This window comes from Ornithorhynchus anatinus, chromosome 3 (genome assembly GCF_004115215.2).
Source record: "Ornithorhynchus anatinus isolate Pmale09 chromosome 3, mOrnAna1.pri.v4, whole genome shotgun sequence".
NCBI classification, from domain to species: Eukaryota; Metazoa; Chordata; class Mammalia; order Monotremata; family Ornithorhynchidae; genus Ornithorhynchus; species Ornithorhynchus anatinus.
In genome coordinates this window covers 7,235,184-7,260,967 of record NC_041730.1, presented here as the reverse complement: position 1 = coordinate 7,260,967, position 25,784 = coordinate 7,235,184, and the positions used below count along the sequence as shown (strand labels likewise).

The window sequence follows — 25,784 nt, the reverse complement described above, 5'->3', positions numbered from 1 at the left end:
TTGTGTTCAACTTGCTTATTTTGTGTCTAGCCTAGCGCTTAGAACGGTGCTTGGCACCTAGTAAGCGCTTAACCAACACCATAATAATTAATGATTAAACTCCATAATTATCGGCAGGCCAAATGCTAAGGCTTATGAATCTTGAATTATCCTGTCCCCAACCCCAACCTACACCTGCCACCATTTTGCTGCTGGGAAACCTGGGCTTTCCCAGCAACTCTTCTTCTGCTTCCCGCCGGAACAGAACCCCTTAACCAGAATGACCTCACTTACCTCAAGTGAGGCCAGTTGTCAGCCCAGTGGGAGCTGGGGGGAGGGGAGGCAAGGAAAGCTGATACCTCAGCAAGAAGGCCCGCATTTTGACTCTGGGTGGGACGGCCGCCCCGTCCACCCACCCTCTCTGGGGCTGGGGAGGGGCAGGAACAGATGGACACAGCCCGACGGTAAGAAGGATTTTCGTGTTTGTCTCCCGCGGTGGAGCGTAAGCTCTTCGGGGTCAGGAAGTGTGTCACTTCATTGTTCTGTACAAGTGCACTGCAGCGAGTGGGAGCTCTATCGATTCCACTACCGCTACCTTTCTTTCCAGCCTAGAGCCTGCACATCCAATCACAGGCCCCAGGCCCGTAAGGCTGAGGCCCCTGCCGGGAAAGAACCCCCAGCCCGCTCCTCCAAAGAGCCCTTGCCCAGCTCTATAAATAGGAGCCGGCAGCTGCTCCCCCACAAGACAGCTGAAGGGACTGGGCGACAGGCAAGGGTTGGGTGGGAAGATGCCTGGGAAGCAGGCGGGGCTGAACCTCGCAGAGATACTGGGAACGGAAATAGGGGCAGAGGGAAGACAGCCGACCAGCAGAAACCGCTCCAGATTTGGCACCATTTCAACTTTTTTAATGCAAGGGGGGGGGGGGGAATGTTCTCAAAACTCAGATTTTCACAGGTGAGTATAAATAAGATAGTGCCCCTCTGAACAGATGGCGGCCCTGGGAGTCGGTGGGAGTCGGCCGCTTCCGTCCGCATCCGACCCCTGACAGTGGGACCTGTGGTTGAGGTTGGGGTCTCTGGAGGTAACACAACCACTCCTAGGAGCCGACACGGCAGAGGTGGCCGACGCGGCCCGGGCAACTGGTGACGGGAGCGATGGGATGCTTGCCCCGGAGCCCCGGGCCTCAGCCGGCAGCTCCCTCGGACCCACCCCCGCCCTGCCCCGCATGCAGAACACCTCCGATCCCTCCCCTCCGGAGCGACTACAGATCCCAGATTTGAGGTGCCACCGAAAGGGGCTCGGAGTGGGTCGGGCGCCGCCCAACTGCTGGAAAGTCCTGGGGAAAGTGGGTGCTGGTGACACATACCGGGGGTGGGGGAAAGTGAGGGAAGGCAAACCCGAAGAGAGCCCAGGGTTTGTCCAAAGGAGGCCGAGGGCCCAACGGGATCCCCAAACTGGCGGTGCCCACGGACAGGCTGTGCCCAGGCCACGTTCTGGAGGGTGAGTTTCGGCGGGCCAGGAGTCCACACCCACACCCCACTCCCCACCGGGCCGTGAGGCCGCCGCCCCGGGGATAGGTCCCCGGTCGGGCGGAGAACCGAGCGGACGCCGCCTGGGCCGTTGAAAGCCCTGCGGTGGAGCGTTTCCTCCCGCTGGTGGACGGTGCTCAGGAAGAAGACTTCTGGAAGCCCCGGCGGGGGTGGGGGCTCCTGCCGCTGCTCCGAGGACGGGGTGTGAAGGCACGGGCACCAGATGGGGCCAAAAACCGGAGGAAGGAAGGAAGGAAGGAAGGGGGTTCAGCAGGTTAGAGTCTGTTCTAAGCGCCGGCCACCCCCCACGCTAACATGTGAACAGAGGTGGCCAGGCACACAATCCACTGCTTCCGCTTGCCTGGGTTGGGGTAGGGGGACAGCGCCGTGTGGGTGTAGAAGTCACGATCTCCCCCGACAGGCTGTCCGGGAGGGAGGGAGGGGAAGCCGGGAGCCTTGGTTCTGCGGAGACCAGGGCGTGTGTGGGTGTGTGTGGGTGGGTCGGCCTGAGGACGAGGTCTCCAGGACAGGGTGAGAAAGAATACTGCCTCTAGCGCCATATTAAAAAAATATCCATAGTTCTTGTGCACAGGTTCCAACATTTACAGTGGTCGCCCCCCTCCCGGGCCTGGAAATAGGCTTCCAAAAAAGAGAAAAAAAAAAAAAATGAAAGTAAGGTGGCCTTTCCTTTCAAGAGCTGCAAAAGGGCATCCACCAGGGGTCTTCATGGAACCGCCAGCCCTTAGAATGGTGACATCGCCCCCAGCCCCGGGTGTGTGATGGGGAGGTTTGGGGGTGGGGGGAAGAAACAGCGGGAAGCGGGGAGGCGGGAAGAGGGAGGGGGCGGTCACTCATGCCTCCGCTTGGAGGGCGGTACCAGGTGAGGGGGCAGGTCGGCGGGCAGCTCGTGCCCTTCCAACTTGACCTTGATCAAGTGGTTGGCCAGGGCGAACTCCTCGTCGTCCAGCAGCCCGTCCTTGTCCACGTCTGCCAGTTTCCAGATCTTCCCCAGGACCGTGTTGGGCAGCTTGGACTTGACCATCTCCTTCTTGGCGCTGGCGCCGGTGATCTTGCCGTTGACGGGCGACAGGGTGTAGAAGATCTCGTCGTAGGTGGGCTTGTCCTTGCCCACCACCCACTCGACGTCGTCGATGCCCTCGCCGGCCCCTTCCCCGTAGCCGTGGCCGAAGGGGCCGTTCATGGTGCCCTCGAAGGCGCCGCCCTTGACCGCCTGGCTGGGCATCTGGGCCTCCTCCTGGCGCACCATGACCATGAGGCGGGCGATGTCGTTGGCCAGCATGTCGTCCACCGTGTCCAGCAGCTTGGGCCTCAGCGTCTGAAATTTGCTGAAGTCCTGGGTCTGCAGCTGCTCCTGGGAGGGGTGGGGGAAGGATGGACCGGGGGTTAGTTTCATCTTTCCGCTCCTTCGCTTTGAGGGTCACCAAAGGTCACCCCTGCCCCGGAAACAGCCCCTTACCCTAGCCCCAAGTCGCCGCATTCTCCAAGCACCACAGGAGTCACAATCAAGCCGGCCCGGGCCGATTTGGGGGGCTTCTGGGAGCCCACTTTGGTCTCCTCTGCCAAATCGGCCCATACCACGCGTGGACATACAGACACAAAAACAAAAACACACCTGCATCTTGCGCAGGTTGGGGAAGTCCCCCGGCGAGATCTGGTGCTCACGCTCGATCTTCTGGTAGATCTCCCCCAAGTTGTTGACCAGCTCCTTCTTCTTGCTCTCTTTGCCAAACACATTGGGCATCTCTTTCTTGAGGGAGCTGATGATGTAGGCGTGTACCTGCGTGACCAAGAGGCCCGTTCAGGTTAGCCGGTGTTGCCCAGCTCCCGGCCCCATCCCCGTCTCACTCCTCTACAGATACATGGCCTGCCTCCTCTGAAAATGGATCTCCCCAGGTCGACACACCGAGTGGCTTAGCTTCCAGGTCCCGGGCACCAGGGTCCTTTTCGGGTCTACCCCTCATCTACGTTGGGGAGGGACCGCGGCTCAAAGAGTACGGGGTTAAAGCACCGGGCTTTCCCAGAGGACGGAGGAAGGAGGGAGGTAGTGGGAAGGTCAAGCACCAAGGTGAGCCCCGGTGGCATTTTCTCCCCGAGCCCTGGAGTGGGCTCCATCCCAAGCCAGGTGGGGAGCAGCCTAAACTCGGTGCCTGTCATCAGGCACCTACCAAATGCCGAGAAGGAAAATCGGGAGGGAAACGGTTTGCCTCCGGCCATATGGGAATCATCAAGCCTCAGCTGTGACTGGGCTGGGGGAGGAGGGAGGAGCAGGAGCAGGGGTGAAGGGAGGGAGGGAGCTGTTTATGGAGGAGGCTGGGGATGTAAACACTGTTTTACTGCCACAGCCCTAGGGGACCAATGGAGAATTCCCACTTCCTGCACCAAGCCTCCTCTCCCATTTGGTTTCCAGTTGGTTAAAACGGGCCGCAGCTCACACCGCACTCCTGCCCCCGGGGAAAGGAGCACCGGTGGGAGCTGTGGGCGAGCTCTGTCCATCCCCACCGGCTGGCACACAGCCCACTCCCCAGTGTCGGCCAGGCCTGACCTAGTGCCGTTTCCCTTCGCTGCAGAAAAGCCAAGTGCTCACACATCTGGGCCTCAGTTCTTTCCCTTCCTGGCCTGGTGACATCCTCCATCACCCCCATCCCCAGGGTCCCCGAGGTAACCTGGGGAGGCGGGGGGTTTGGAGGCTGATGCTCCGAAGTCCAGTTCAGAGCTTTGAAAGCCAGCCACCCCAGGAGCGGCTGCCGGTTGGTTTCGGCACCTGGCAGCCTCTGCCCTCCACTTGCCGAACATGGGGCAGAACTGCCTTCCGGAAAACTGGAGGAAGCACGAGGTGCTCATCGGAACTCCCTTCAGGGCCTCGATGGTCTTTCTGTCCAGGCTATGCCGGCCCCTGCCGGCATAGGGACCCCAGACCTGCCAGCGAAGCCCGCCTGCGGCTTCCTGTCTGTATGGGCCGGGCCGGTGGCAAAGGGCTCGAGGGATGTGGCGGCGGGTTGCCGGGGCTGGAAGACCAGTGGGTGTTGGCAGGAGGGGAAGTGGGGGACTAAGCGTGAGCTCCCACTGACAACACGTGGCACGTCTAAGACCCACAGGTGGCATGGCGAGTTAGCGATTAGAAAGCCCTGGGCTCATCCCAGAAAGAGCCAGGACTCCAGCTGCAGCTCCCCCGACCAACATGCCTTGATGGGGAAGAAAAGCTTTTCTGGCATCGACAGAATCGTTGCAGGACCAATCAGCCTCAGCTAGCTGGTCTGCCAGTCCATGCTCTCCTAGGTTTTCAAGAGGGCTTGGGGCAAGTCAGATAATAATTATTATACTTAAGCGCTTACTCTGTGCCAAGCACCGTTCTAAGAGCTGGGGTAGATACAAGTATGGTAATTATTATTAATCGGCTTCTCTCCCCCCTCCCCCCTGCTCACCTGGCCCCAATCTACCCACCTCCCCTCGCCTTCCCCTGCCTGGCGGCCACCCCGAGGCCCACCCTCTCCCAGCCCGTCACCTTGGCCAGCCGGGCCCGCTTGATCAGGTCGTTGAGCTTGCGGAGGGCGGCATTCCGGGGCAGCGACTGGATGTCCTTGAAGAGGTCCTGCTCCTCGGCCTCGAACAGCTTGCGGTTGTCGGGGATGAGCAGGGGGTGGGACCAGAAGGAGCCGATGTAGACGCGCACCACCTCGGGCGTGTTGATGATCTTGCCCAGGGACCACATGAGGGCCCCGTACACCCGCATCAGCTGCTGCGTCTCGATCTGGTCCGCTTTGTTCAGCACCACGCGGATCTTGTCCTCGTGGTTCTTCAGGGCCTTGATCACCTCCGAGAACTCATCCGAGATGTCCAGCTTGTGGGCGTCGAAGAGCAGGATGATGCGGTCCACCCGCTCGGCGAACCACTCCAGTACCGCTGCGAAGTCGTACCCTATGGGGCGGGGGAAGGAGACCGGCGGGAGAGTCCGTTCAGAGGACGGAAGATGGAGAGGCTGGGGTTCCCCCCTCCAGTTGTCAGCCCCGACTTCGGGGGTTCCACCGCCCACAAGTTCCCCCAACCCAGGACCCCCTTCCTTCCCACTGTTTGTCTCCCAGGATCATGGAGGTGTGAGACTGCCTTCAGAGAACTTAGAGCCACATTCCAGGACCGGGAGGGGACCCCGACAAGCAGCTCCTCATTTACGTTGCCTTCCGATGTCTACCGACACTCAATCCCCAGGAAGACTGAGACAGAGCTACTGGCCAGTTACCTCCAGTGGCGTTCATGGCACTGTCCAGGGACGAGGCTCAACGGAGCCTCGTTTAGTGTCCCTGGGAGAAAATACTCATATTTTATGGTTCCGGGGCAGACTGGCCAAGCACTGGTCCCGTACCACCCACCTTCCCCAGCCCCGGCAGCCCCAGGCAGCCCCATCTCAGCCAGCCGGAGTTAGCGACATGTTGAGGGGAAGTATCTGGAAAGCCGGAGAAACCGGAGGAATGGCATCCGTCGAGCACCGGGGAGAGGACGATAGAAGCCGGAGACCCGTTCCCTGACCGCTCAGACTGGGAAGAAAGAATATGAGCCTGGGAGTCAGAGGGCTTGGGTTCTAGTCTGGCTCTGCCGCTTGTCTGCTGTATGACCTCGGGCAAGTCACTTCACTTCTCTGGGCCTCAGTTACCTGATCTGGAAAACGAGGATTAAGTCTGTGAGCTCCACGTGGGACTTGGACTGTGCCCAATCTGAATAGCTCGTATCTACCCTGGCACTTAGGACAGTGACTGGCACACAGTAAGCGCTTGACAAATGCCATTTTTAAAAAATACAAACAAAGAAAACGGTCCAGCAAGAGGGCCCAGCAGAGGGCTCGGTATGGACAAGGTGGGTATGGGCACTGGTGCTGAGTATGGGCACATGGGCTGCTTGTCGGCCGGAGGCCTGAACGTGTCCTGGCTCACAGTCTCTCTTTAGGCTTCACTCACTCATCCTTATTAGGAAGGGGCCGACTCAAAACCAGGAAGCCAGTGGCACCTTGGGGCCATTTTGCTCCTTTTTGGGGGCTGGGGGAGTCCAAGCCGCTCTCCTGATCAGAACCAGCATCCAACAGGCAATCACTGGCCAGGGTCCCTGGGCCCCACAGGAAATTCTCACTTGGGCCTTCTCGGTGCACAGCCTGGCCTGGAAGTGCACAGGTGTCATAACACTCCCTTCTCCCCCCCCAACCCCAGGAACACCGGTCGGGAAGCCCTCGGGCCCATCCTGGGGGAAATGACAAAGAAGCGGCTCACCCCGCTAGGCCCCCCACGCTAGGCCCAGCCTGGTCTGGGCCCCGAGCGAAGAGAAGAGAGCCCGCAAGCATGAGGCAAGCCGGCTGAAACCCGCCACCTCAGCAGCTGTCTGAGGCAACTTCCCCCTCGGCCAGGAATTCCTGGGGGTTTCCGCCTCGTTTCCCAACCAGCGATTCTCCCGGGGGCCGGGTCGCGGGCTGGGGGACAGGATGAGGCTAAGGGCCGGGCGCCTTTCAGACAGGGCCTCCAGGGGGACTGTTTCTGGCCAAGGCCCTCTGTCTGGGTTGTAAGACTGAATGGCTCTGGGTTCAAGAGTCCAGTGGAACTGCAGCCTGACCTCCCCTGGCTGGCCAACGGCTGGGAACACAGTCCGCTGGGGATAGAAGAGCCAACTGAGGGAAACTGAGTCACCAGAGCCCAACCCCACCTGGGAAGATTTCATTTCCCAGCCCAGTTGGTTAGCTGGACACCCCCATCCTGAGGGGGAGACCGGGGTTGCCACATTTCCCTGAGCTGGTTCCGGGTCCAGAAGGCCAGCAAGGACACAGAGGGGCACTTGGGGGTCTCCCCCAGGCCACGGCAGCTCCGGGGCATTTCCAGAGGTAGCCGTCCAGGACCGACCACAAAGGCGGGATGAGTAGCTAGTTTCCAAGGTTAAGTCAATCAGATTTCTTGAGCACTTACAAGTGAAGAGCACTGTACCAAATACTTGATAATATTTGTTAAGCACTTACTACGTTCCAAGCACCGTACTAAGCACTGGAGTGCTTAATAATAATAACAACTGAATAAGACATTCAGTTTGGACACAGTCCCTGTCCCATAGTCCTCGAGTAGAGGGAGTAGAGGAAACTGAAGCCCAGAGAAGCAAAGTGACTTGCTTGAGGTTACACAGCAGACAAATATCCACTCGTTGTGGGCAGGGAATAAGCCTACCAAGGAGCATGGTGTAGTGGATAGAGCACGGGACTGGGAATCTGAAGGTCATGGGTTCTAATCCCGGCTCCTCCACTTCCCTATTTGCTTGCTGTGTGACCTTGGGTAAGTCACTTCATTCAGTTACCTCATCTGTAAAATGGGGATCCCATGTGGGACAGGGACGGCCCAACCCAATTTGCTTATAACCACCCCAGTGTTCAGTAGTTTGTCTGGCATATTGTAAACACCTAAATACCATTATTATTATTATTATTATTACTAGCACCAATACCATTGTATTGTACTCCCCTAAGTGCTCAATAAATACAAGTGATTGAAAAATGCATTTGATTGACTGAAAATGGCAGGGCTGGGATTAGAACCCAGGTCCTCGGACTCCTAGGCCGCAGTTAATATCTTGGGTGTCTCCATGTGGAGCAGGGGCTCGGGGCACGAGTCCCCTCCCCTGAACGCCTATCAATCAATAGCATTTACTGAGCACTTACTGTGGGCACAGCCCTGCATTAACTGCTTAGGAGAGTCCAGTACAACAGGGATGGTAGACATGTTCCCTGCCCACAAGAATTGAGTATTTTAATCCATTCAATTATAATTACTGAGCGCTTTCTGTGTGCAAAACCCTGTACTTAGCGCTTGGAAGAGTACAACAAAAGGTACATTCCCTGCCCACAACGAATTCACAGTCTAGAAGGGGAGACAGACATTAATATATACAAATGAATAACAGATATATATGTGCTATGGGGATGGGAGAGAGGATAAATGAAGGGAGCAAGTCAGGGCAACACAGAAGGGAGTGGGAAAAGAGGAGAGGAGGGCTTAGTCAGGGAAGGCTTCTTGGAGGAGATATATCTTCAATCAGTGGGGGAGAGCAAATATCTGTCTGTTATGAGGAGGGCGGACATTCCAGGCCTGAGGGTAGGACGTGGGCAAGGGCTCGACGGCAAGACAGATGAGATCGAGGTATAGAGAGGTTAGTATTAGAGGAACAGAGTGTACGGACTTGGTTGTAGTAGGAGAGTAGTGAGGTGAGGTAGGAGGGGGGAAAAGCGATTAAGTGCTTTAAAACCAGCGGTGAGGAGTTTTGGTTTGATGCGGAGGAGGATGGGTAACCACTGGAGTTTCTTGAGGAGTGGGGAAACAGGGGCTGAACGTTTCTGAAGAAAAATGATTCGGGCAGCAGAATGGAGTATGGACTGGTGCCGGCCGAGACAGGAGGCAGGGAGGTCAGCGAGGAGATTGATATAGCAATCGCGGCGGGGTAGGAGAAGTGCTTATATTAATGTCGTAGCAGTCTGGAAGGAGAGGCAAGGGCAGATTTTAGTGATGTCGTAAGGGTAGAACAGACAGGATTTAAGGAGGACTTGAATATGTGGGTGGAATGACAGTCAAGGATGATGCCAAGGTTACGGGTTTGTGAGACAGGAAGGATGGTGGTGCCGTCAACAGTGATGGGAAAGTGAGTGGAAAGACAGGATTTGGGTGGAAAGATAAGAAGTTCGGCCTCCTTTCTGAAATGTGGCAGCTGACCGACGACCGGCCAAGGTGCCACTTCCTCTCTTGTTACGGGACCACCGGAGTCCCCTGACCCACACCAGATGTGGGCCGGGACCCCCACCTGCCCAAAGAAGCCCAACTCGTCTCTAGACAATGTGTGCTGGAGCCCACTTCCAACAATGCGCTCCTCCCACCTCCACAAAAGAAAAAAACGCACAAAACAAAACCACACACAAAAAAAGCATGCCAGTCCAGCCACCAAGATGGCCACACCAGTGGTCAGGCACAGATATTGGCCCAGAAGAAGCTCTTACCTCCCCACCTTGATCCTCCTCCTCCTCCGTGTCACCTCTGTACCCGCTAAGCACTCTGCAGCTCATCCCAGCTCCACAAGTCCCATGTACGAAATCTTTTGCTTCCCCTACCTGACATTTATCTTAAACGTCCGTCTCCTTGGCTACATTGTAAGCACCTCAAGCGGATGAATCCCGTCTACTTTACTGTCCCATCCCAAGTGCTTAGTCTGGTGCTCGGCACCCAGTCACTGCTCAAAAAACAAAAACAAAAAAAACCACCACCTGATTGACTGCCACTGTCGGACGCACGGCCGACTCGGTTCGTAAGAACGATCGGATACGGCAGTTAGAGCAGTGAGAAGGGAATGTTTGATCTGTTGTCGGGGGCAACCGCCCAGCCACCAAGTGCCGGGGTCATTGAGGAGGGAAAGTGGAAGTTGTGGTTTGCCTGGTTAGATCGAAAACGGCTCCTGGTCCCAGATGTTCGTTTTCGGGTCGGCTGGCCATCCAGACTCCGGGTCGGGACGTGAATTCATTCATTCATTCAATAGTATTTATTGAGCGCTTACTATGTGCAGAGCACTGTACTAAGCGCTTGGAATGTACAATACGGCAACAGATAGAGACAATCCCTGCCCATTGATGGGCTTACAGTCTATTCGTGAATGCCAGGGGAGTGGGGATGGGAAAAACATGCTGCAGAAAGGGAAAGCGAAAGGAAGCCTCTCCCTATCCCTCCCAACGCTTTCCGCCTTCCTGGCATCAGGTCGGCCATCATAGCTTCAACAGCGCGAGCTGGCTGGGGTGTGGGCACCAAGGAGGAGGCTGCGGAGGCAGCCCTGTGGCCGGGAGGGGAAGTCTTGGGAGTGGGCATGCTGAGCTGGGTACAGCTAATGCCGTGGATGCTTTGGACCCAGGACAAGTTCCTAAGATGCACGAGCGGTCCTTCGCTTATCTCGGCCTCGCTCCCCCGCAGCAGCCGCCACCCCAGCGACTCCCTCCGGCCCAGCCCTGCAAGTGGCACGTGTGCTCCTTGATAGGCACGAGACCTCGGGGTTCCCTCTGCCCCGTTCCCGGGGTGGGGATGGGGGGGAGGGAGGAAGAGAAACAGCTGCCCGAACATTCCCACCCTCGGCCCTACACAGCGCCTCCCCACTGACTCGCGGCTTCCCACATTCCAAACGTGCCCGGGGAGGGAGCAACAGCTGGCTCCTCTCCAGGGGAGCCCGGTCTCCTGCCAGTCGGGTGGATGGTGCCCCGACACCGCTCACGCCACTTAGAGAACCCCCATACCCCACCAGTGCGGCACCACAGGCCTTGAGGTAAAGGGTCGGTGTGGCCGTCTATAGGAGACACGGGGCGAGAGGCCCAGAGGCTGGGATCAGAGAGACAGGACACCCGGGGTCCGATCCCGGCTTCACCGTCCGCCCGCTGCGTGACCCTGGGCAAGTCGTTTGACTTCCTGTGGCCTCAGTTTCCTCATCTGAAAATCGGGGATAAGATACCCATTCTCTCTCCTCAGACTGGGAGCCCCGGATGGGACGCTGGCTAGGTCTGATGTGCTTATCTTGTATCTGTCCCGGTGCCCAGCACAGTGCTTGGCATATAGTAAGCACTCACCACATTCCACCATCAGGATGCTCAGAGTCTAGAGGACCCTGCGGATCGCCCCATCCCAAAGACGTCCCACAGCCCTGCTGGCCAGCCCCGCCGGGCAACAAATACCCAGCCTCCTCCAGCCTTCCCGGGGCAGACTTTAGAAGGGGAAGGGGCACTTCTACCCCACGGCGGGCACTCCGGGCAACTCTCACTAGGCGCTGCTCCCTGGAGTCCGACGGGGTCTCCCAGAGGGGAATGAGGGGGTAAGGTGACTCCCACCCACTCAGTGGAGGAAAGCCAACCCAACGCCCCAGCAGGCTCTCACGGTGGAGGGCGGGGGGGACGGCAGCTGGAGAGGCTCAGGGCCAGAAACGTGCTTGAAGCGGGATGGGCTGGGGGGGGAGGGTGGAGGGGAAGAGGAGGAAGTGGGAAGGGAAGGAGATGTTCTGAAGAGAAGCAGTAGAGAACGGCAGGTGGGGATCGGCAGGAAGAAGGCGGGAAGGCCTCAGTTTGGAAAGGCAAACGTCAGCTGGGAGATGGGACCCTGGGCGAGAGAGAAGAAGCGCAGGAGCCCAGTCGGAGGATGAGGGAATCGCTGAGCCGGACAGGAGAGGAGGGGAGGTGGGCTTAGAAGATGCCACAGCCCACGTTCCACCTCTGGAGATGGGAGGCCGTCGCTGTCCCTACAGGCAGTGACCCGAGGGTCAGAAGGGAGGGCTCGCTGAGCTTCTCTCGCCAAAACTCTCCGAGGCCCCTGGGTGCAACTGAGGGCCTGGAGGGCTCCTGGGCGCAAGTGAGCCAATGGGGCAGACTCCCGGCACCCCGGCCTCCCCCCGGGCCCAGGGGAGTCTGGACCATAATTCGAGGTATCAGTCAGTCAATGGTATCTATGCCGCCACCCCGCCAATGGCACCTGGTCAGCAAGGGCGACGGATGACCGTTGGGAAACTCGGCCTGGGAAGTTGGGTCAGGAATGAGGCTTGAACCCAGTTTTCCCAGACCTAGTTCTGGGCACTTTCCGCTAGGCCACCCTGCCTCAGCCATCCCTCCAACCCCTTCTCACAGCGACACCTACTCTCCGTCGGGGCAAGGTGGGGGTTCCGCTTGGCTAGTGCAGGCTACCAGCTGGGGCGATTCAGTTGAGACTGAGCTCATTGTGGGCAGGGAACGTGTCTGTTTGTTGTTATATTGTATTCTGCTGACAGCTCAGTACAGTGCTTTGCAGAGAGTAAGAGCTAATAAATACAACTGAATGAGGAAAGCAGCGAGCCTGGAGAAAGTACCACCCAGCCACGGGTCACACAGGGTTCCTGATTCCCACCAAACTGTGGATCGCACACCCAGGAAGAGGTAGGAGGGAGCTCCTTGATGTGGAGGCTTCCTCACTAAACTCCTCATTCTTGGCTTCCAAGCTGTCCATACCCTGGCCCCTACCTCCCCTCCCTTCTCTCCTCCATCCAAGTCCGCACACTCCGCTTCTCTGCTGTTAATCTCCTCAATGGGCCTCGTTCTCGCCTGTCCCGCCGTCGACACCTGGCCCACGGTCCTACCTCTGTCCTGTAATGCCCTCCCTCCTCACATCTACCAAACTAACTCTCGTCCCCTCTTCAAAGCCCTACTGAGAGCTCCCCTCCTCCAGGCGGCCTTCCCAGACTGAGCCCCCCTTTTCCTCTGCTCCTCCTCCCCATGGCCCCGACTCCTTCCTCTGCTCCTCTCCCCACCCCACAGCACTTGTGCTTATATGTACATATTTACTTTAGCGTTCTATTAATGATGTGTATATATCTATACTTCTATTTGTTTATATTGTCGCTATGGATGCCTGTCTACTTGTTTTGTTGTCTGCCTTCCCCCTTCTAGACTGTGAGCCCGGTGTTGGGTAGGGATGTTCTCTATCCGTTGCCGAACTGTACTTTCCCAGTGCTTAGTCCAGTGCTCTGCACACAGTAAGAGCTCAATAAAGACGACTGAATGAATGAGGCTTGCCCTGGACTGGCCGGGGGAGGGTAGGGGGGTTCTGCAGGCTTCTCCTCTCCTGAGCCGTCCCCCCTCCCAGACCCCACTAGGGATCTGGGACAGCAGCGCCCCGCAGCACGGCAAGACGTGCTGACGTGGGAAAACCTTATCTCCCGGGGCTTTTGGGAAGCCGACCGGCGCCCGCAGCATTCTGGGGGTTGGGGGGTGGGAGGGGAGCCCCAGCCGGCACAGCCAGAGGTATGCGTGCGTGTGTACACCCACACATACGCACACAATCCCACCCAGTCAGGGAATGTGTCCATCTGCGGAGTAACCCATAGCTTTGTTTAAAGTTGCATCCTGGTTGCCTGGAGCTCAGCTGGCCTCCCTCTGCCTTATCTGTTGGAGCAGAGTTTCCTGCACACATCACACATGGCAGCGGGGAAACAGAACGAAAAAAAGGGGGCTGGGGGGGGAGGAGAAGTGGGGAGGAGCCAGAGGTGAGGTGGGGGTGCAGATCGGGGAGGGAAAAACAGCACCAGCCCGATTCCTTAGATTCCAGGGCCACAGCATCTCTGCCGGCCGAAACGGACATGCCGTGTCCAGGGAAGCGGGCGGCTGGGTTGGCACACGTTTTGGAGCTGGTGGGCCGAGGCTGACCCGAGGACCCCCTCCCGGGCGCCGCGGGGGAAACACCTGCTTTCCAGAGAAGCAGCGTGGCTCAGTGGAAAGAGCCCGGGCTTGGGAGTCAGAGGTCATGAGTTCGAATCCCGGCTCTGCCACTTGTCAGCTGGGTGACTGTGGGCAAGCCACTTAACTTCTCTGTGCCTCAGTTCCCTCATCTGTAAAATGGGGATGAAGACTGTGAGCCTCACGTGGGACAACCTGATTACCCTGTATCTACCCCAGTGCTTAGAACAGTGCTCGGCACATAGTAAGTGCTTAACAAATACCAACATTATTATTATTATTATTATCAGTCACAGGGCGTTGCTGCAGAGGCCGGGATCCAGCTTCGCCGCCAACGAGCAGACGCCCGGTGACCCCCTCCGGGGTGGGGGGAGAGGGAGAAGGGAGGTGCCCACCCAGCTCCTCCGCCAGCCCTATCCACTCTGGCCCGCCCTCGGAGTTTACAGTCCCACCACTCGGCTTGCCGCGGTAAAACCGATCCCAGAAGGGACCCAGTTCGACGGGGGTCGGGGGGAGAGCGTTACGGGTTACTCACTCGTGGGAACACATTTATTACTTCACCCCTCGCGGTGAGCTCCTAAACTCCCAAAGGGCAGAGATCACACCCACTAATTCTCTGCGCTCTCTTAAGTGCTCAGCCACGGGTAAATGTTATCAATGAAGGCGGGGGGACATCAAGAAGGTCAGCCAGCTCCACGTAGTGTTTAAGCACTTACTGTGGGCTGAGGTCTGCACTAAGGGCTGGGGTAGGTACACTACAAAAAGGTCAAACAGCCCTTGTCCCACTTGGGACTCACAGCCTAAGAGGGAGGGAGAACAGATATCTCATTCCCCTTTGACAGGTGAGGACAATGGGGCAGAAATAAGTGAAGCAACTTGGCCGAGGTCACAAGGTATGCAAGTGGTGGAGCCGGGATGAGAACCCCGGTCCGGGATACAGTGGATAGAGCACGGGCCTGGGAGTCGGAAGGTCACGGGTTCTAATCCCGGCTCTGCCACATGTCTGCTGTGTGATCGTGATCACTTCACTTCCCTGTGCCTCAGTTCCCTCATCTGTAAAACTGGGATTAGGACTGTGAACCCTATGTGAGACGGGGACTGGGTCCAACCCGATGACCTTGCATCTACTCCAGCGCTTAGAACAATGCCTGGCACATAGTAGGCGCTTAACACCATAATTATTAATACTATTATTCCAGGCCTGGGCTCTTCCCTGGAGCCCGCGCTGCCTCCCGCTACGAGAATTTTCACACTCTGTCACAACTGGCAAGCAAGTGGCTTCAAACACTTCGTTCTGGAGACTGGGTAGAGGTTGCTGCAGATCCGCGCCCACCTCGACATGCCAGCCCGCCCCCCCACCAACACAACGTTGCCCACAATGAGCCTTCCACTGTGGTGGCCTCTAACTCTGCTCAATGAAACTGAGCTCGGGGGTCAGACTCGAGAGCCCCGAGGAGGAGGAGGAGGAGAAAGCGGAGACAGGGAAACCATTCATTCATTACCAATCAGCCCCGCCCAAGGGGTCCCCTCCAGTCGGTTTGCCCGAGAAGGGGCTGCCCAAACCTCAGCTCTCCTCTCCTGGCTCAGACACCGAGAGCCACGGGGCTGTCAGAGCCAGGCCGAGCCCATCAAACTCCCCGACTCTCAGGGCCTCGGGGAGACGGGCCCGTTAGACGGTGGGAGGCTGGTGGCTGCCCGCAGGGTCCTTTCGATAAGGATTCCACTCCAGGGGACCCAACTACCACCTACACTTCGACCTTCTGCTCCACAGGCTGGGCCGACCTTCAGCCTCCCGCGATTAGCTCTATCAGCTGGGCCGCACACCTTTACCCGGAGAAGGCGGCCGGACGGCTGGAACCCCCCGGAGCCCCACACGGGACGGAACACCCAGCCCACCCCCGGGAGAGGGGAAGGGACCTGAGAAGAGGAGAGTGGATGGGCCGCCCCTCGATCCCAGGGGGGCGGGGGGGGCCCTGCATGCAGCCATCTATCTTTACTGCTGGCAAAGGGGAACAAAGTCCCTTTAATGGCCTCACTACCTCAACCTTTCAACCGCCGCTCGGTCCAGCCTCGCATACCGGTTCGGCTCCTGACCCACCCGTTCTCGCTCCGGCGGGGGCGGCCTGAGCTCTTTCACCAGAGGAGCCTGGCGACCCCTCCCCAGGCTTCCCCCAACACCTTCCCGTAAAATTTTTCTGCCGAGTAGACTTTCCATATGAAGTCTAGGTGGAGGGCATCAGTTGGCCACGTGAGAGCCGCGGCCTAGGTGCTAAGGCAAGTTGGGTCGGAAGAATTCACTCCTGCCCCTTGACCTGGGCCCAAAGGCCTGAAACAAAGCCAGACTTTTGCTAAACAGAATTTCTCAAAGAAAAAGAAAATAAAAAAGAAAAAGGGGGGGTGGGGGACAAGGGTGAAGACTAGAACTGACTGCAGTAATCCCATAAAGTGGGAAGCTCTTTGGGGCCTGGGTTTCATGCTTCCACTGCCTTTCCCCAAAGTGTTTCACAAATCGCTTGGCCCTCAGTAGGTGTGTGCGAGAAATACCACGGTTACCATGGGGGACCCGATGACCTAGTCTCTAACCCAGTGCCTAGTACAGTGTTTGGCACATAAGCGCTTAACAAATGCCACATTACTGTTTCCCGGACTACTAGAGCTACTGCAGCTGGGCGCTTCCTGCCAGGGGCTTCACGCCCAGGACACCGCCCACAGGAAAAACTGCTTAGCTGGAAGGTTGGTGGGGAGATTTATTCGAGTGGGCGCTGCAGACCGGCCGGGACCCCCTTTCTCGCCAGCAGCTGCATCCGGGGGGAGAAGCGTCCCAGACAGCCACGCTCCCACTCCCTCTCATACTCAGACAAGTACGGTCCGAGACGGGCGGCCAGCTCCGCCACAGGGGGATGGGGAGGGAAGTGGGGACCTGCTGACCTGTCCGGGCCTCGCAGAACGGCTCCGGAGAAGCGGGAACTGCTTCCCGTCGGCCCCTGAGCCCAGCTCCGCCAGTGGCCCCCTTGAGCTGACCAAAAGGGGAAACCCAGAAACCCTCAATACGCTTCTGCCCCTTAGTGAACTGTGCTTTACCCAGACCACACACTTTTGGCCTTAATGAGAGAAGCAGTATGGCCCGACGGAAAGAGCACGGGACCCGGAATCGGGAGACACCGGTTCCGACCCCGGCTCTGCCACCTGACTGCTGAGTGACCTCGGATGAGTCACTTGACTCTGTGCCTCAGCTTCCTCAGCTGTGAAATGGGAATCAAGTGCCTCTTCTCCCTCCCCCTTAACTTCTGAGTCCCATGTGGAAAAGAGACCTGGCCCGATCTGATTGTTTGTCTCAATCTCCGAGTTTTAACACGGTGCTGGGTACATAGGAAGCAACTGACAAAAACTACAATTTTCTTCAACTTGTCAACATCAGCGCCCAGAGCCAGGTCCAAACCAAAGTCGTGGGCAGGGAATGTGTCTGTTTATTGTTATACTGTACTCTTCCCAAGTGCTTAGTACAGCACTCTGCATGCAATAAATCAGATTCACTGACTTTCCTTCACAGATGTTCTTAGGCTCTCTATATCACCCATTTCATGGTGGTAATAATAATACTAGACGGTATTTGTTAAGCGCTTACTATGTACCAAGCACTGTTCTAAGCACTGGGGTAATCAGGTTGCCCCACGTGGGGCTCACATTCTTAATTCCCATTTTACAGATGAAGTAACTGAGGCACCGAGAAGTGCAGTGACTTGCCCAAAGTCACAGAGCTGATAAGTGGAGAAGTCGGGATTAGAACCTCTATCTCCCAAGCCCATGCTCTTGCCACTAAGCCACGCTGTTTCTCTAAGATGGCACATCTTGAATGTTTACTGGGTGCAGAGCACTGCGCTAAAGTGCTTATGAGCCACCACCTGCGAACTGACTCGGAAGCTGGGGCGGTGATGCGTGCTCTCTACCTTAAAGCTGAGGCAACGGGAGGCCACCGGAGCAGCAACCGACTTGCCCCCGTGACCACGAGGAGGAAGCGAGCACCCAGGCCCGGTAGTCAGGACTCCCGACAGCCAGCGGCCAACCCGTTCAGTCACAGGCCAGCAGCGAGGCCCGGGAGGCTTGGAATCAGACGTGACCCCGAAGCCGGAGCCCTTGGGATCTGGGCACCCCAATGGCCGGGAGGGGCAGTTGTCGGCTTTCTCATCCGTGGGAGGTTCTCAGAGTAAAGTGCGGTGCAGGCTCAGGCCTCCCCCGGAAAGAGAGAGAATGGTGCCGGGAGAAGACTCCGGCCCACCCGGAGCACCGACCAGACAGGGCGCAGGAGGAACTCGGCAGCACGGAGAAGAGGCATGGAGTAGTGGATAGAGCTCGGGCCTGGGAGTCAGAAGGTCGTGGGTTCTAGTCCCAGCTCCGCCACTTGTGTGCTCTGTGACCTGAGGCAAGTCACTTCACTTCTCTGGGTCTCAGTTACCTCATCTGGAAAACGGGGACTGAGACTGTGAACCCAATGTGGGCCCCACCCGATTTGCCTGTATGCACCCCAGTGCTTGGTAAAAGTGCCTGGCACATAGTAAGCGCTTAAAAACCACAATCGTTATTATTATTCTTATTATTTAACTCAGAGGGCAGCAGGGAAAGGCACGGTTGAGTTACCTCTGCTGATGCGCTGCTTCTCTCCAGACAAGATGCCTGGGGTGTCGATGATGCTGATGCTCTCCAAGACCGGATTGGGCAGCTGGGCACACATGAACCTGCCGAGAAGGCGGAAGGAACGGTAACAACAGGCTCTGACGCGTAGGCCCCACCGAGGAGCGGGTCGGGCGCACGGTCCTCCCCCGATCCTCTGCTGACCTTCTTTCCTCCGGACCCCGGGCAGCCCGAGACCTACAGGTTTACACAACCCGGGGGCACCGGGAGACCCGATTCTCACCTCACAAACAGACCCGTTCTAGCCAATTCGAGTTCCCGCCTCCGACAAGAGGCCAGCCGGCCACGTATGCAAATTCTCTGCAAGGCCAGCACTTCGGCAGACAATGCGGCCAACACGGACACATTAGCTTTTAGCCTAGTGCTAGAGGTCGGCCTTCAAGCTGCTGACACCAACACCACTGGCCCGATTGCTCTCCCGACGGAAAGGGAGATGGGGAGGGCGACGCTTGGACCTTGGAATTTCACCGCCAACTCTGACCGACACGGCCGGACTCCCACCCGTTTGGGCTTCGGCTTTCCTTCCTCTCACAGGGGTCTGCCTGACGACCTCCACCGACTCTGCTGTTGGGGGGTGAGGGGGCCGGGGAGGGGGGAGGGGCCGGCCACGGCTCTGGACTGGAAATACGAACTGCAAGTCCTGCAGGGAGGAGGAGGTGGAGGAACATTTACCGCTGACCTAGGACAATGAAACCAAAATTACCTCTCAAATCCTCCTCTTCCCCGATCGCTTTTTACATCTAAGACACTCCAGGATTGGCTTCATCCCGGTGGTACCGACGCAGTGGCAGCCGAGGCCCCCACAAGCCACGCCGGCTTTGGAACGGATGGTGAGGTGGAGATTGTTCTCAAATCGTCAGCTGTGCGATGCCCCTCTCCCCCAGCCCCACCCTAATGAATTGCCTTTAAAATGCACCCAAGAATGTGACTGCATAATTGTAAAGGCACGCGCTGAGCACTTGCTGCGTACCAAGCCCTGGAAAGACACAAGACGACCGGGTTCCCGGCCACATTCCCCAATCCCCCCGAGGTATTCTCCCCATTTGGCAGATGACGACACTGAAGCCCAGAGAGGTTGAGACTTTCCCTCGGTCACAGAGCAGCCTGAGTCCCAGGAGGGAGGCCTCTCTGCGTAAGTGCTAAAATACCAGAACCTAGGACCAAAATGGGGGAAGATGGACGTGTGGGAGGGGGATAGCGTTCGATCCGACGAGCCTCTATCCATCCCAGCATGCTGTCCAGGCGCTTATAACCTCATCTGTAAAATGGGAATTAAGACTGTGAGCCCCATGTGGGACAACCTGACAACCTTGTACCTACTTCAGCGTTTAGAAAAGTGCTTGGCACATAGTAAGTGCTTAACAAATACCATTAAGCAGCATGGCCTAGTGGACAGAAGACGGGTCTGGGAGTCGGGGGGATCTGGGTTCTAATTCCACCACTTAGTCTGTTGTGATCTTGGGCGAGTCATTTCTCTGTGCCTCAGTTCCCTCACCTGTAAAACGGGGGAGCCCCGTGTGGGAATATGGACTGTGTCCAACTCGATTAGGTTCCATCTACCCCTGAGTCTAATACAGTGCCAGGCACATAGTAAGGCTTAAATACCATTTAAATTTAAAAAAAAAAAACCCCAAAAACACACAAACCACAATCATCATCATCAGTTTCTGCCCCAAGCCATAGGGTTTCATTTAATGATTCTATTTAAGGGCTTTTCTATTCCGCTCTAACACCAGTTACTTCCTCCCCAAAGAGTACCAGCCTCGCCAGTAAAGGGGAGGTGGGGGATGGGGGTGGTTTCCTCTCCTGTTGCCCGGCTCCCCGCACTCACTAACAGAGGGCGCGGGGGCAGACTGCAGTGGTGCTCTGCCGTGGGCGTTCCCATTTACACAAGAGGGAGTTTTCACAAGCCGATGTCTTAGGACACTCTCCCTCCCTCGTTAGCGACTTCCTCGGCCTACCAGGCCGGGCCAGGCGTCTCCCCTGCATCATCAGGCCCTGGTTCCAGGAGAAGAAACCGGGCTAGCCTCGGAGGCTCGGGGAAGGGTCACTTCGAGAAGCAACAGGGGCTCCTGGGCTGCATCTCGACCTGGCGGGGGACCGCCCGACCCAGACTCCGCACGGTGCTCTGTCTGCATGCTCGCTTGAGCCCAGCTCCTCCATTAGTCTGCTGTGTGACCTTGAGCAAGTCACTTCTCTTCCCTGGGCCTCAGTTCCCTCGTCTGGAATATGGGGATTAAGTCCCATGTGGGACATGGACTGTGTCCAACCTGATTAGCTTCTATCTACCCCAGTGATTAGAGCAGTGACTGGTACATAGTAAGTGCTTAACAAATACCATTTAAAGAAAAAAAGACAATTGCTCGGGAACTCAAAGCAGCTGAGGACTAAAATAAGCCAATCCAACCAGTCCTCTCTAGATCGTAAACTCAGTGTGGCAGGGAAGGTGGCTTACTTGTACTCTCGCAAGTGCTTAGTACAGTGCTCAGCACATAGTAAGCGCTCAATAAATACAACTGAATGAATGAATGACCAGGGACCTTCTCCCATTTCAATCACACTCGAAGGCACCCTAGTGGGTCTTCCAGATCCAGACTTTCCGGGCCGGCCTGCTTGACCTAGGCTGGGACTTAAATCGAGAGTGGTTTAAAAGTCTGCTCCCCAGTCAGAAGGGAGAGGAACTAGGAGATTTGAATTTAGTGGCCAGTTTTTCATTTTGAGTGTGAGTTGGGGGTGGGGGGTACTTTTCCAGGAGAGCAGGGGCTCTGGGGATTGGGAGTAGCAGGCAAGCAGCCAGTGGCAGTTGAATATTAACTCCCACAATGCCAAAATGTCAACAATCTCTGGAAAAGGGAGCTGGTAGGGCTATTTAACTGGAGAGGTAAGGCTGGAGCCTCTAACCTCCCCTCCCGCAGACTCTGGAGATAGGAAACAAATCCTCGGAGAACTACAACAGGATAAAACAAACCCGGCCCAGCCGCACCCACAACCCAGGCCTCACTCAGCCCTGTCCTCAATCTGCCTCAGACGAGCTGGTCTACCCAGCACGACAGGCCCAATGATGGCCGAGGAATGTGATAATTTGGGGGGAGGAGGAGGAGAAGGGGAAGGGAAGAGTCATGAGTTAGGTCTCTCCTGCAGGTCACTAGTTCAGCTCTCCTAAAGTCAGGGCAGGGAAGGTCACCACTCTGCGGAACCTGGGGTGAAATTGAGGTTTCGGACCAGGCACGAGTCAGCGTCAATCCTGCCCTCCTGCAGCATTTTTTCAGACAACTCAAGCACTTCCAGTGGCCTGTCTTGCCCTATCCTTCCAGGTGTTTTTTTTGGATTTGCATGGTTTTTTTTTTTTAAAAAAAGGATAACATGAAAAAGACACACCCATTTTGCCGGTGGAGAAACTAAGGCCCAGAGGGGGAAGTTGCTGTGGGAAAAAGAAAACCAAATGTCATGTCTCCTTTTAGACTGTGAGCCTGTTGTTGTTACAGAACAAGCACTTAGTACAGTGCTCTTCACATAGTAAGCGCTCAATAAATATGATTGAATGAATGAAAATGGAAAAAAGGCCTGGTCCCCGGATCTTCAGACTCCAGCTGCCACTAAAGTTTCCCTGGACCTGTTTACTGAAGTCCCCAGATAACGCCTTTGACTCTTGTGACAGCTTCCAGATAGAGATCAGCAGGAGCTGCCTTTATTTTAATGGTATCGGTGAAGAGCTTACTATGTTCCTGGCACTGTACTAAGCGCTGGGGTACACACAACTAATCAAGCTGAACCCAGTCCATGTCCCACTTAGGGCTCCCAGTCTTGATCCCCATTTATCAGAGGGAACTGAGGCCCAGAGAAGTGAAGTGACTTGCCCAAGGTCACACGGCTGGCAAGTGGCAGAAGCAAAATCAGAACCCATGACCTTCTGACTCCTGCCTTGCAGGAGGGATTACCCTGGAACCCACAATTAGTGGCGGATAAGCATGATCCCCTCACCACTGATTGAGCACCAAGGGCCTAAGCTTCATTAAAAAAATAAAATAAAAAAGACACAAGAGTGCACACCCCACACCCTGAGAGCAAAATGGGTGAGTAGCAAATGTGTCACTCTCTAGTTCAGTGACACATTTAAGAACTATGCCTCTAAAGAGGCCAGGGGGATAAAAAAAAATGAATGAGCTTTGACTGGAGCTGGAAGGAAGGAGTGTCACCGGAAAGAGAAGAAAAAAGGGAAAGAATGATTGGACTGGGAGTCGTTGACCAAGGGAGGGAGTGGCCGGGGAATACCGGACCCTGCCTAGACCTCGATCGGGGGGGAAAAACATTGAGGCTACTGGGGAATTTGGGGCGGCGGGCGGTCAAGTCGATTTAAAGACAACAAAAAAAGGTGTGTGGGGAGGGGAGAGAGTGTGGAGAAATGCGGTAATCCACGTTGGCTGGCTTCGTGGCTACACCTCCCCTCGGGACATGAATCACAGTCGTGTGGGGGGAAATGGGACTGATGGAAGACCCAGAGGCAAGGGTGGAGGGGGGCCTGGAGCCGGGAGGGTGGCAAATGGGGGGGTCAGTTTAGGGGGGTGAGAAGGGGAGGCCCTCTCGGCTGGAGGAGACGCTAATTGTTTTGTCGTCTGTCTCCCCGGTTTGGCCTGTGAGCCCGTTCTTCGGCAGGGCTTGTCTCTATCTGCTGCCCAAGTGCTTAGTCCAGTGCTCTGCACACAGTAAGCACTCAGTAAATACCACTGAATGAATTCTTGGGAGTGTGCTGAGCGGTCCAAAGGGGGAGGGAGGGGAGAATGGGAACAGAAAGGTCTCGCAGAAGGGGCGGGTGGGGACCCCGCTGGGGACCCCGCAGGAAGTTGGAGGATGACTTTTCACCCCCACCCCCCAGGAGGGACTGGATCAAGGGGGGGACGAAGCCCCTCAGGGTAGAGAGAGACACATATTGTGTCCATATGATTCCATTTATCTTGATGATATTGACGCCTACTTGTTTTGTTCTGTTGTCTGCCTCCTCTGTTTAGACTGCGAGCCCGTTGTTGGGCAGGGATTGACTCTATGTGTTGCCCAACCGTCCAGTCCAAGCGCTTAGTCCAGTGCTCTGCACATCATAGTAAGCGCTCAATAAATACGATTGAAGAGAAGCTGCATGGCTCAGTGGAAAGAGTCCGGGCTCAGGAGTCTGAGGTCATGGCCACTTGTCAGCTCTGTGACTTGGGAGGGCGGTGAGAAGAGGAAGGGGGTCAAATTCACCCCCTGAAATCAATGGGGACTGACTGGGGGGGCTTCCCCCACACCCCTGACGGCCTGTCATGTTATTGGGCAGGACTTGTCTCTCTCTGTTGCCAAATTGTGCATTCCAAGCGCTTAGTCCAGTGCTCTGCACATAGTAAGCGCTTCAGAAATACCAACACTTATTATAAGTGAGGAAGGGGGTCAGGTTCACCCCCTTAAATCAATGAGGACTGATTGGGTGGGGCCTCCCCCAGAGCCCTGACGGCCTGTCATGTTATTGGGCAGGGCTTGCCTCTCTCTGCTTGCCGACCTGTGCATTCGGAGGGCTTAGTCCAGTGCTCTGCCCCCAGTAAGCGCTCAACAAATACGACCGAAGGGGCAAGCAGGGCTCAATGGAAAGCGCCTGGGCTGGGGACTCGGAGGTCCCGGGTTCCAATCCCGCTTGCCAGCTGGGTAACTCTGGGCCAGTCGCTTCCCTTCTGTGGGCCTCAGTTCCCTCACCTGGAAAATGGGGGTGAAGACCGTGAGCCCCACGAGGGCAACATGGTGACCTCATAGGCCCCCCGAGCGCTTACAAGAGCGCTGGTGCACACGGTTAAGCAATGCCATGGTCATTAAGAGGAAGGGATGGAAGGGGCTCAGTGAAAAGATCCCGGGCTTGGGAGTCAGAGGTCATGAGTTCGAATCCCAGCTCTGCCACTTGTCAGCTGTGTGACTGTGGGCGAGTCACTTAACTTCTCTGTGCCTCGGTTCCCTCATCTGTAAAATGGGAATGAAAACTGTGAGCCCCACGTGGGACGACTGATTCCCCTGTGTCTACCCCAGCGCTTAGAACAGTGCTCGGCACATAGTAAGCGCTTAACAAATACCAACAAGCCGAGTCAGAGGTCATGAGTTCGAATCCTGGCTCTGCCACTTGTCAGCTATGGGACTGTGGGCACGTCACTTCACTGCTCTGGGCCTCAGTTCCCTCATCTGTAAAATGGGGATGAAGACGGTGGGCCTCACGTGGGACAATCTGATGACCCTGTATCTCCCCCAACGCTTAGAACAGTGCTCTGCACATCGTAAGCACTTAACAAATACCAACATGATTACAGTGCCTGGCAGCTAGTTAAGCGCTTAAGAAATGCCGCAATTCTTATGATTTCAGGGGGCGGTGGGGGAGGTGGTCTCAGTGGCTGGGGAGTCAGAGGTCATGGGTTCGAATCCCGGCTCTGCCCCTGGTCAGCTGCGTGCCCGTGGGCGAGTCCCTTCGCTTCTCCGGGCCTCAGTGACCTCATCTGCAAAACGGGGACGCAGCCTGATGAGCCCGGCTCTCCCCCGGCGCTTGGAACCGTGCTCCGCACAGAGTGAGCGCTCGGCCCACCCCAACGGGAGGACGCTTACCTGTTGAGGAAGGCGTTCCCGAAGGCGTTGAGCTTGCGGAAGGGTCTCCGGGGGTCGACGACGAGCGCGTTTCCCGGCACGACGCCCTCGGTGGCGCCGTGCATGACGGCGATGAAGGAGTCGGTGGTGGGCTCCGGCCCGATGCGCATGCCGGGGAAGTCCTGCTCGATGAGGTGGCGGATGAAGGTGGTCTTGCCGGTGCTGTACTGGCCCACCAGCAGCACCATGGGCTTGTTGTCGAAGTCGGCGTCCTCCAGGGCGGGCGAGTGGAACTCGTGGAAGCGGTAGTGCTCCTCCAGGGGCAGCAGCTTCTGCGCGTACAGCTGGCGCAGCCCCTCCGCCACCGTCTGGAACAGCTCCGGCTCCTTCTTGCGCCGAGCGTCTTTGCTCACCCAGCTGAACATGGCTGCGGCGGCCGTCGAGGAGCGCTCCAGCCGGGCCGGCCGGGCGCAGGGGGCGCGGTATAAGCGGGGGAGGCGGGCGCCGTTAGAAAGGGCGGGACCTCCGCTCTGCGCAGGCGCGCTATCAGCGGGGGAGGCGGGCGCCGTTGGAAAGGGCGGGGCCTCCGCTCTGCGCAGGCGCGGAGGGAGGGGGGCCGCGGTAGAAGCGGGGAGCCGCGCGCCGTTGGAAAGGGCGGGGCCTCCGCTCTGCGCAGGCGCCGAGGAGGGGCCGCGGTATCAGCGGGGGAGGCGGGCGCCGTTGGAAAGGGCGGGGGGGGGGCCTCCGCTCT

At 57.1% G+C, this 25,784-nt stretch overlaps 1 protein-coding gene across 1 annotated transcript; it reads right to left on the bottom strand.

Annotated features, from left to right (window-relative positions):
- Positions 1–863: 863 nt before the first annotated feature.
- On the bottom strand, positions 864–25,581 carry EHD1 (EH domain containing 1). The gene is made up of 5 exons (XM_029060361.2): positions 25,055–25,581; positions 18,395–18,492; positions 5,033–5,445; positions 3,143–3,307; positions 864–2,881 (listed from the first exon to the last, which is right to left on the bottom strand). The coding sequence occupies exons 1-5, from the start codon at positions 25,456–25,458 to the stop codon at positions 2,357–2,359; spliced, it is 1,605 nt and encodes a 534-aa protein (XP_028916194.1). The 5' UTR covers positions 25,459–25,581; the 3' UTR covers positions 864–2,356.
- Positions 25,582–25,784: the final 203 nt, after the last annotated feature.

Bases quoted from the DNA above. Each gene is read 5' to 3' on its own strand.
- EHD1 (XM_029060361.2), bottom strand. From the start codon at position 25,458: ATGTTCAGCTGGGTGAGCAAAGACGCTCGGCGCAAGAAGGAGCCGGAG. The intron at 3,308-5,032 runs GTGACGGGCTGG...TTGGTCACGCAG, and splicing joins AGCGGGCCCGGCTGGCCAAG to GTACACGCCTACATCATCAG. The intron at 2,882-3,142 runs GTGTGTTTTTGT...CACCCCTCCCAG, and splicing joins CCAACCTGCGCAAGATGCAG to GAGCAGCTGCAGACCCAGGA.